The sequence below is a fragment of the Macrobrachium nipponense genome, chromosome 9, assembly GCF_015104395.2.
Source record: "Macrobrachium nipponense isolate FS-2020 chromosome 9, ASM1510439v2, whole genome shotgun sequence".
In the NCBI taxonomy this organism is placed as follows: Eukaryota; Metazoa; Arthropoda; class Malacostraca; order Decapoda; family Palaemonidae; genus Macrobrachium; species Macrobrachium nipponense.
Genome location: NC_061110.1, coordinates 56544130 through 56556286, shown reverse-complemented (window position 1 = coordinate 56556286; position 12157 = coordinate 56544130). Strand labels below are relative to the sequence as shown.

General features: G+C 34.1%; 1 protein-coding gene across 1 annotated transcript in view; it reads left to right on the top strand.

Moving 5' to 3' along the window:
* Positions 1-12157, top strand: part of LOC135218331 (3'-5' RNA helicase YTHDC2-like) — a 789914-nt gene that overhangs the window by 667024 nt on the left and 110733 nt on the right. The window contains 1 exon segment of the mRNA XM_064254560.1: positions 223-801. Within this exon segment, the coding sequence (XP_064110630.1) occupies positions 223-801 (579 nt within the window).

Here is a 12157-nt window from a genome sequence, read left to right as displayed (position 1 = left end):
TTGTATTTCATTGTGTATTGCTGCTTTAACCAAGTATTAATTTTAAATTAACTTGTAGAAAGTTGAAATCTCAAATTATAAAAGGTTCTTCATTATCATAAGAATATTTTGTTTTACATAGATTACAGCTTTATGAACTCTTGCATCACATTTTCTTAAAGTGTTAAGTAAAACTTAGTACATTAAAGTATTTCATTTTAATTAAATAATTATATTTTACAGAAGGTGGGTTGTCAGGTGGTACATCTGAAGACTCTCAATCTAGTCGATCTTCTTCAAGACGAACCAGTGATACTGCCACGCCAACTCTTGCCCCAACCACACCTACCATTTGTCCCCCACACTCTTCTGCTACAAAATTTTCTGCAAATAACAACAGCGCTCCAAAAACAGTCACAGTAGCAAGTTCTGTTACTTCAGGTAGTGGTAGCTTGACCACTTTCAATAGTGGTCCAGTTTTTAGCAGCAGTGTCTCCAGTAGTTCACTGTCTAGCTCAAATAATAATTCTGTATTCTCGTCCACCTCTACAAATAAATCAAGTACTACTACTACAGCTTCTAATACAAACACTGTTACTTCATCTGTTTGTAGTTCCTCCATAACATCTAGCTCCACCACAAATGTAAATAGGAGTGTGAGTTCAAGTACAATTAGCACTTCTACATCTAGCAATTCATCTTTTAAGACACCATCATCTTCAGCAATCAATATTCCACTAAGAACAACGGCAGCAGTATCTTCCAATGGAGGAGGGATTGTAACCAGTGCCAGTAGTAAAATAGGAATAAAGGACAGCAAAGGTAATTCTTGATATTTTATCATGTGTTTTTTTTTTTTTTTACTTCAAAATGAAAATTTGAGTATGTTATAGTAAATTAGTTTTTTTTAATCTACAAAGGGTTTTGCTGTTTTGTCCTACCATCTTTTTTTGTTGAAGCTATAGCATGTCATTAGTACATCCTGGATAATTTAATTTTCGTCTATATTCAGAAATAGTGCATTAACCCTCTTACACTGAAGGGGTATAATAAAAATCGTCTCCCGTATGTCAAGGGGGTCTCGGAGTGAGCGCCGAAGCGGAAAAAATATTAAAAAAAAAAAAATTACAGCGTGCTTAGTTTTCAAGATTAAGAGTTCATTTTTTGCTCCTTTTTTTGTCATTGCCTAAAGTTTAGTATGCAACCATCAGAAATGAAAAAAAAATATCATTATCATATAGTATAAATAATGTGATATATGATAGCGCAAAAACAAAATTTCATATATAATTGTATTCAAATCGCGCTGTGCGCAAAACGGTTAAAGCTAACGAGTTAATTTTTTTCATTGTATTGTACACTAAATTGCAATCATTTTGGTATATAACACATTGTAAAACGATCAAAGGAACACAGAGAAAATATTATCACAAAATGATGCATGAATTCATAACGCGCGGACGTAAAAAAAAGCTGTTTTCAAAAATTCACCATAAATCTAAATATTGTTCTAGAGACTTCCAATTTATTTAAAAATGAAGATAAATGATTGAATATTACTATACTGTAAGAGTTTTAGCTTACAATTGCATTTTTTTTACCATTTCAGATGAGTTAAAGTTGACTGAATGTCGAATTTTTTTAATATATATTTTATATGCAAATATTTCAAAAATGAGAAAAGCTGCAACCTTCAATTATTTTTTGTTGTATTCTACATGAAATTGCGCACATTTTCATATATAAAACTCTATGAAACGCCTAATATGAAATGGAGCAAATATTACGAGAATGCGACATACGCAATTTGAAGATTTGCAGCGGAGAATCTGCGCGCGGAGGGAAGGAAAGTTTTTTTCTTGAATTCACCATAAATCTAAATATTGAGCTAGAGACTTCAAATTTGTTTCAAAATGAAAATAAATGACTGAATATTACTAGACTGTAAGAGTTTTAGCTTACAATTGCATTTTTCGACTATTTCAGTAGAGTCAAAGTTGACCGAACGTGGTTTTTTTTCTATTTATCGTGATTTATATGCAAATATTTCGAAAATGAGGAAAGCTACAACCTTCAATCATTTATTATTGTACTCTACATAAAATTCCGCACATTTTCATATATAAAACTTTATGTAACAGCTAATTTAAAATGGTGCAAACTTTACAACAATCGCACGAGAAAATTTCTGATTTTTTTCGGAAGTTACCAGGCAGATGTAAGGAAAATTTTTTTTTTTTTCATAAATTCACCATAAATCGAAATATTGTGCTAGAGACTTCCAATTTGTTGCAAAATGAAGGTAAATTATTGAATATTACTAGAATATAAGAGTTTTAGCTTAAAATTGCGTTTTTCGACCATTTCGGTAGTCAAAGTTGACCAAAGGTTGAAATTTTGGCACTTGTCGTTATTTATATGAAAATATTTCAAAGCTGATAAAAGCTACAACCATGGGTTGTTTTTAGTTGTATTGTGCACAATATTGCGCACATTTCCATTTATAAAACTTTATGTAACGGCTAATTTAAAATGGTGCAAACATTACGACAATCGCATGAAAAAATTTATCGGAAGAGTTACCGCGCGGACATAAGGAAAAAGTTTTTTTTCATAAATTCACCATAAATCGAAATATTGTGCTAGAGATGTCAAATTTGTTGCAAAATGAAGGTAAATGATTGAATATTACTAGAATATAAGAGTTTTAGCTTACAATTGCGGTTTTTGACCATTTCAGTAGAGTCAAAGTTGACCGAACGTTGAAATTTTGGCACTTATCATTATTTGGATGAAAATATTTCAAAACTGATAAAAGCTACAATCATGAGTATTTTATTGTTGTATTCTACATGAAATTGCACACATTTTCATATATAATACTCCATGTAACGGCTAATTTAAAATGGTGCAAAAATTATGTCAAAGTGACGAAATAATTTCTGAGATGTGTCACTGATACCTTTTAGTGCGATAAGAAAGAAATTCGCACTTGCGTGCCTGCGTAACGATTGTAAACAAAACAACGCCTTGATCCGTGAGCTCCCAGCATCCACCAAGGCGTGTGATTCAAAAGTTTTCGCCTGGTAGGCTTATAAGTATTTTTCCGGGAATTTTAAATTTTTTGTTTTATCGACGTTTAATACGTCCAATCGGCACCCGACAGACAATTTATGTCTACGTTTAATACGTCCAATCGGCGTTAAAGGGTTAATCATGAAAAAATATTATTTCTTAGTAAACACTTTCAGATTTTTTATTTTAAGAATTAGTCATTTAGCCCAGGCTTGAAATTTTTGCTTCACTTTGACAGATTGCTCTGTGAGGTCATGTTGCTGTTTTGTGCAACTTAATTCCTAGAAATAAAATCTACAGTTCCAAATGGAAATTAGAAGTTGTAAAATCTTAATTTGACTAAGAAACGTAAATTATTATTCAAGCAGATCATTTACCGTATATACTCGTGTAACATGATCTCGCATATTGTGCGACCCCAAAATTTTCACCCTTAAAAAATTATTTTATCACGTATCTCACGTACCATGCGAGTTAAATTTAAAGACCAATTAACAGTAGGCTAACCTCTTCTCCTCTTTATCTATTCCATTTTTTAGTTAGGTAACTCCTTTTCCTCCATCTCTTTATTTATCCCATCTTCTAGCTGAGTTTAAAAAAGTAAAAGACAATGCCAAAAGTATCATTAGTAATGATATATACATGTTTTGAAAACACATACAACCAGAAACAGCTGATTTGCTATGAACAACCGAATCCATTAACAACAGCCTTTTTGCTTCCATTTCAACCATCGCACAATAGTATAGAATTACCATAGTTATGTTACAAATGATGTTAAAGAGAATAGAACTAATATATTTTTACATTGCTATATCCTTACTTGCTATGGAGAAAAGATCGGCAAGGGCATATACTGCTAAATTTAATCTGTAAGTTGTAGCTGAAGTTAAGGAAAGAATGTGGATCCTCTAACGAGTATTATCGTGCATCGGCAACATGGATGAAAGTCTGGCAAACTTCAGTATAGTACCATCAAACTTTACCGTAAACAAAATTTGAGAGAAATGTGTTTTAATCAAAACTATTGCGCATGAAAGAACACATTTTACTGTTTTCACTCCAAGAAAAGATAAATATGTTAATCTCCTAGTGTTCTGATAAGATCAAGTGAAAATATGGAACGGAATCTGTTGATTTTTGTTTATGCAATAAACATGCCTTCAGCGCCATCTACTAACGAAGAAAATCACTAAATTACATTCATAAACGATACGTTTTTAAGTGATATTTCGACTTGGAAAACACTTCATATAACGTAAAATAACCATGTCCCATATAAATGGAGTATCTTGAGATTCTTTTGCACTAGCTAGAGGCAGGAAAATCACTCTGATTTGAGTTCAATGCAGCAAAACAAACTTACTTCGCAATCGCCCCCAGCTGATTTCCAAACCAAAACATTAATTGCTGTTTCTATTTTATAATACAAACAAATAGTATATGAAAATACATATAATATTATTGGATCCAGTGCAGTAAACATAACTTTTTAAAAGATCCATGGAAAAAATGCATGTTCATTATGTTTGTATTTTATCATAAGATACTAATATGTGATTATTACATACTCGAATTTTATATCTCATGTATGATGCGACCCCTTTAAAATTAGCTCCAAAATTAGGTCTTCAAAAGTCACATGATACGTGAGTAAATACAGTATTTGCCCTGAACAATGCACTTTGAAATAAAAATAGCACAATGTAAATTTGTGGATTTTTTAATATTTTCATAGTATAAATATAGCTTAGTTTGACATAAAAAATTTATCTGAACATTCTCATTCACTTGAATAATGCAAACACTCATTTATAGTTGAAAATATTTACTTTATACAATTTGTTTCTCACTGAAAATGTTGCTACCTCATTGTCTGTAAAATAGCAGGAAAGTAATTGAGTATGGAAGTGTTCATACAAAAATATAAATCCTCTTACTTCAACTTATGCTTGATTACTTTTTAAGAGCAGACTAACTGAGTGCTGTTCAGCTGTTATAAAAATGTAAATTTGTGGCTGGTCAAAAGGTAAGACCTTCCACACATTCTGCAAAAGGCGATCTTCTTGACTGCATTAGCATCAGGATCTTGTATTGGTGAACTAGGCTCTCTTAAACAGGGACAATATTTCAGGCAAACAGATGACCATCAATTATTATTGTCCCCGGCCCTATCATTCCTGGCTAAAATAAGAATCTTTTAAAAGGAAATCTCCTGTTCTAAGAAAACTCAATTTAGCAGACAAAACATAATGTCCGGTTCAGGCGCTTAAGGTTTACCTAGATGTCACAGCAAACATCCCAGAAGGTCCAATTTTCCCACATCCAAGGACAAATAAACCACTCTCTCTACAAGGGTTGAGAATAATTTTCATGTCCCTCATTAAAAAGGCAAATCCACAATCCTTTCCAAATTCACATGATATTAGGTGAGTAATTATGTCGTTGGCCTTCTTCAGAGATGTCTCTTTCGAATAAGTCTCCGAATGTACAGGGTGGTCATCAGAGACAGTATTCTTAAAACATTATTGCCAGGAGCTTGAACAAATTCGACTTCACTGTGTATCAGTAGGTGGTATGGTTAGTCCTGACCCCATAGGTGCTACAGCAGAAAACCACTGGTACTCCGAATGGATGGGTATGCTGACTATCGCTAGGGAAGGTATGACAATATTGCAACCATACCCAGCATGCTTTGGTAAGTCACTGTAGAACTTCACCCTATAAGCATTAATTTGTTTTTAGTTTTTTTCCTTTGTTACCAAAACCTGAGGGATATTTGGAATATAGAATGGAGCTTGAAATGTTTTTTCTTTGATTTGTTGGGATTAAAATTTTAGAGCTTGAGCCTTTTGTCACCTGTCAGTTTCTTTGTAAAGCTCCTTAAGGACGAAACAAGCAACTACACTCCAAAACAAGTTTTGATGTAGGAATTTTCTATTTTTGGTAGTCACTGTTGAGTCCTCAAAACCCTCACACTTCCCTGACGAAAAGGCATTGGACTTGAGCAAAGGGATTTGGCTTCCTGGTCTTTCTGCCAGTTCAGTTGTTGACAATATGGTGGACGAGCATGCACAATAATAACTTTTTCTTCTAGCGGATTTTTGATGTAGGAATCTGGGTGCTGCTTTGCTGGAGAAAAGGAAAGTGCCCTCTGGTCTTTGAGTCCATTACATCCTCCATCACTTGTTACAGTGTTTATCATTACGACAAAATACGCATCCATAAAAACAGCTAAAAGAGAATTCTTTGATTCTCATTTGGTCACCATGGAGCTCTGGCAGATCATGGAAGGGTAACTAGTTCCTCGATGACTCAACAATGACTACCAAAAATAGGTTTTTCCTACTGCAAAACCTGTTTATTTATGGGGAGTCAAAGAATTTTTGTTTCATAATATAAAAAGTATTTATAATTCTCCTTATTTTTATATTGAAAAATTGAATTTTTAAGCACATAATTGATATTCTAGTATGGGATGTGTTATACCAGGACCAATATTATACTCCCAAAAATCCCAGGAGCTTTTCAATAATTATTTACAAACTCATTGAACATATGATGAAAACTGTTTCTTGCCACACTAGAAAAGGCTCATAGGGTGATTGAATGTCATACAGATGATAGCCAAGTTTTTATTCCAGAAATTGGCAGACTATCAGTTTCTTTTATGTGCCAGGATTCCTGGCCAGAACATGGTTAGCTTCCTCTTCCCCTCAGCCAAAGGAAACCCTATGCCTTGTTGTTGTGGTGAAGTATTTACCTCATAATAGCATGACATATGAACCTTTCAACATACCATCTATTCCATATCAAATAACAGCTATTAAACTGTATATTCCTGACAAAAGTAAAATCACTATTTGTAATTTATATAACCAACCAAATTTCAATGCAAATTTTAGTGATTTTTTAATGCACATAATCCATTATGGGATACTAATAACCCCACTGACATATCCGGAACCAACATAGAAAAAACTATAATGAAACACAACCTGCGTTATCTCAATGAAAGTCAAGTTCCAACATATTTTTCAAATACACACCTAACCTTTTCCTCAATTGACATTTCATTAACTTCAAATGATGTAGCCGAGAAATTTGAATGGAATGTCCTAGACAATTCATACACAAGTGACCATTTCCCAATCATTCTGAGCTACTTAAGTAATATCAAAATATTGCCACCTACAAGATATAATATCCAAAAAGGTAATTGGGATAAATATGTTACATAAAGAGGGGTTTTGCTAAGATAAGATGATTAATAATATGTAATGCGGTGTGCTGTGACACTTCTTGGAATGCAGAGACTCATCATTTAACTTCCCTAGAGACAGAGTGTCCGAGCGACAAGCCTTGGGAATGCTGATGTATCCTTCTTTGGGTGGCGTGATCAAAATTGCTGTCTTAGCAAATCAGTGCCTCGTCCTGTTGCTGTGAGTGCAGAGGTGACTTTGAAACTGAATTCAAGCAGTTACCTGGGGCGTGAACATTGTGAACATTGTGTGTGAATTCGTACGTGCGAGTCTTTTCCACCTACATATGAGAATGTGGGCTTATCAAGAGGGATAAATCATCAGAGAGGCGGCAAAGCCAAGATGGTTTCTGCAAAAGGTGTTTTTATTAAGTGACAATGCATACTGTGTTGGATGGGTGAGTGTTATTATATTTATTTTGGCCTAAGTGTGGCTGGATTGTATTTGAATATTGATTTCAGAGATGTTCTGTTTATATGATCTTTTGATTATTCTCTTGTGCTTACCAGAGTGTTCTCCTGTCTTCTAACCGGCAATTCTGGTAAAGGGGAATTGTTCTGGAGAAGAGTGGAATTGGTCTGGAGAAGAGTGGAATTGGTCTGGAGAAATGGGAACTGACTTAATTACTATGGTGACTGTGCCTAGTGTTACGGCCAAACTAATGTTAGTGTTTGATTGATTACCGAGGGTTATCTGAGTTATTTGGGCTTCTGAGTTTAACATTTCATTTAATCATTCTGTTAAGAATCTGAGTTATTCAGTTAATACTTTGCTTTTAAGGGGGCCGGCTGGAACCCCTATATATGGTGGTATAGGGCGAAAAATGCAAAGTCATGAAAAAATTCATGGAGCTTCATATGGCAATTGAGAATACGTATACGAAATATTTCGTCAAAATTCCTCTTACTTTCGTAGTTACAGGGTAATTAGTAAACATAACTCAATAAGCCTAAAACATTGATCCGTACAAGAAAATGCAATATTTCTTCTGTTATCGTAAATTTTGATAATTATTGGCAAAGAAATTGTGAGAAATGGCATCTGTAGAGATTCCGTGGCTCGCATAAGCGAGTATCTAGTTCAATCATGAATCAGTTGGACCATAGACTTCAAGTAGGTATATGTTCGAGTTTCACCTCGTGACATTCGCTTGCTTTTACGTATGGTTATGTATGTTTCGGCAAGAAGTTCATCATGCCAATGAGGAAAAGACAAGGAAAACATCTCGCTAACATACAGACGAAGAAAAATCGCTCAAGTATTATTACAGAATATCATAATATACGCGTAGTTAGTGAAGAGAGAGGGGAGGGTTGCTTAGTAACGCCCCCTTCTTGCCTGACAGCACACGTCACACTGTGCCCAAGGCTACGATCTTTGAGCAAAGAGATCTTCATTTATGATAAATAACATAGTTTTGGTTTTTAATACCCAAAATGGAATATGAAATTCATAATAATCATGATTTATTAAATTGTCTTTGTAAAAAGAGAGTACACCTTCAAGTCTCACCTCTGACATTCTCTTGCATTTACGTTTGTTTATCTTTGTTTCGACAAGAATGTCATCATGCCAAAGAGGAAAATACAAGGAAAACATCTCGCTAACATACAGAAGAAAATTCGCTGTAATAAGCCGAGTTAGTGAAGGGGAGGGAGGGGGTTACGTAGAAGGAGTGCCCCCATCTTGCCTCAAGCAGGTGCCCCAGGCTACGATATGAGCAAAGGGATCATCATTTATGATTAGATTATGATAAATAAAATAGTTTTGGTTTATTAATAAAAAAAAAAAAATATACATTCATAATAATCATTATTTATTAACATTGTCTTTATAGAAATACGAAGGAAAACTTTGAACGCCCGTATCTCAAAACTATACTTATTGACCTTCAAAATCTATCTCCTCACTTAGTTTTAAAGCTATAACATTGGAATTTGGTATATAACTCAGAAAGACATTATAGAACAATCAAATAGAGCCCTTTTTTCCAATTTTTGTTTAGTCTTTTTTTTTTTTTCTCGTGATTTATAGGGTTTATTTTTTTACCATATTGAAAAATTCATATTTAGCCAAAAAATGACTTTTAGAAAAAAAAACTCTCCATTTGATTGGAGGTCTACATCAGGTCTATATATGGTAGTAATCCCAGGTCTTAACATTAAATATCAAAGGAGGAGATAGAATTTGAAAAATGGTTATTTTCGGGATAAATTGCCCTGGCGTCACAAAACCGAAGGTCAGAGGCGAAAATCATATGCGGTTTGGAGATGTCCCAAGTCACCTTATTAAGTGGTATGAATGTCAAAGTCCTGTCGTTAAAAAACGGCATTAGCCGGCCGGCCCCCTTAAATAAATGGATATTTTTGTAATTCACGACTCTGATTTGACGACCTTAGATAATGGAGGGGGAAGGTGTATCGAGAGAGAGAGAGAGAGAGAGAATATGTTACCAGTTGCCTGCCGCTCTTGGTCATTCGCTACCTTTTAAAAATATGATAACGAGATAATTATCTCGTTATAAATATTTCCTATACACTCGAAACATACCACCATTCCCACATAACGAAGATCACAATACTACATGTGAATCCTTCTCAAACTTCATAATAAATGCTGCAGATAAAAGCATTCCAAAAACCAAATCACATTCCACAAAATCCCCTGTCCCATGGTGGAATCCAACCTTAACAACCTTAAGTAAAATAAAACATACATTGGGTCGCAATCTTAATAGACTCAAAACTCGCCTTAAAACACTCAACAAAATGCCCTATAATATAAACAGTAAACAAAATAGATATAACAAACAACAATTAACCACGTTAAACCACTATATAAAAAATTTACAGCCAAATTTAGAAAAGAGTAATAGCTGAAAAAATTGCATCATGGAAAGAATATGTCTCAAACATATCTTCAAACACATCCACAAGGGATATCTGGCAAAAGATAAGGAAAATCAATGGAAAACATATAAAACCTCCAAGAAGTGTAATACATTTAAATTGAAAAATTTACCATGATACTTATAAAATATCAAATATAATTGGAAAGCATTTTGAAAGTATCAGTGCTTACTCTAGCCTAGATATACATTTTCAAAATATCAGAAAACAAAAAGAAAATATAATACTCAATTTTGAAACTCTTGAAGACCTGGAATATAATTATGTTTTCGACATGGGTGAACTAGATAATGCCATCAACTCATGTCTTCCCTCCGCACCAGGATATGATAAAATATCATTTGAAATGATAGAAAAATTAGCTCCTATAGCTAAAGCATATTTATTAAAATTTTATAATAGTATCTGGCTAAAATGTGTCTTCCCTGATAAATGGAAACATGCCATAATAATTCCAATAAATAAACCAGGAAAGGATGCAAGTAATCCATCCAATTATAGACCGATATCCCTAACAAGCTGCATATGCAAAATCTTAGAAAAAATGGTTGATGCACGATTAACGTATGTAATAACCAAAGAATCCATTTTAACACCAAGACAATCAGGTTCAATAGCTGGCAGATCAACCCTAGATATCTCCCTTAACACATTTAGAAGATCATATCAAAAAGAGCTTTTAACAAAAAAATTAACAGTAGCTATAACATAACATCATGCAAAAACCACTCCAAGGGACTAAGAGGCCACTTACCAATATTTATTAAGAACTTTTTAACAAACAGAACTTTTCAAGTAAGAGTAGAAAATTCCTACTCAGTAACCTATAAACTGGAAGAAGGAATCCCTCAAGGTAGTGTCTTGAGCTGTACATTGTTTGCTTTAGCAATTAATGACATTACTATAAATTTATCAAGTGGTGTAAAAAACAGTTTATATGTTGATGACTTTGTTATTTACTATACAAGTAGCAATTTGAGACATGCTCAGAGAGTTCTCAATACTGCCATTTCAAATATATGTAGTTAGACAAATTCAGTTGGATTTAAATTTTCAACTGATAAAACAAAAGCAATCATCTTCTACAAAGACAAAAGATGGCTGAAGAACCAAACAATCAAACTTCACCTTTATAGCACTGAAATACAATTTTGTACAAAAATCAAATATCTAGGAGTGATATTTGATCAACATTTAAATTAGAAAGAGCACATCAAAGACATTAAAGTCAAGGGCATCAAAGCCCTTGCCATATTGAAAAAGTTATCTCACACTAATTGGGGAGCAAAGTGAGAAATTTTATTAATGATATATAAGGCAATATTCTTATCCATAATAGATTACTGCTGTCCAATATATTCATCCACCTCAGAATCTGCATTAAAAACTCTCGATGCAGTGCACCATGAAGGCGTGCGATTGTGCACAGGAGCATTCCGATCGTCCCCAACAAGCTCGCTTCTGGTAGAGGCAGGTGTGTTGCCCTTGAAACATCACCGTACTTTGATAGCAATACAAAGAGGTCTTTCACTGCAAGCAGGATCATCTCCTGCAGCTGACTGCTTTCAAAATTATAATCCAGTTACAGAAGTTAATAGTACTAGCTCTTTCCCAAAAAAGGGATTTTGATGAAGGAAAAATCTATTTCTGGGCAAGGACCTGTGTCGCCCAGTGAAATACTTCCTTTAGTGGATATTTCTAAGGTAAAATATTGCTATAATTACCAGAGAAAAACTAAAATAGTAATGCCAGAATAGACTGGCTCGCTCACCTTTAATAAAGGTGTCGGTATGGTATCTGGGGCGAGTGGAAACCACTACCAGAGGTCCCTTGCCATTTAGGTTCTCCCTTCCTCAATATCCCTCGTCTACAGAGGAGCCGATGCAAGGCCCCGCTACCCACCACTACTACGACTAGCGCCTTTGTTTTCAT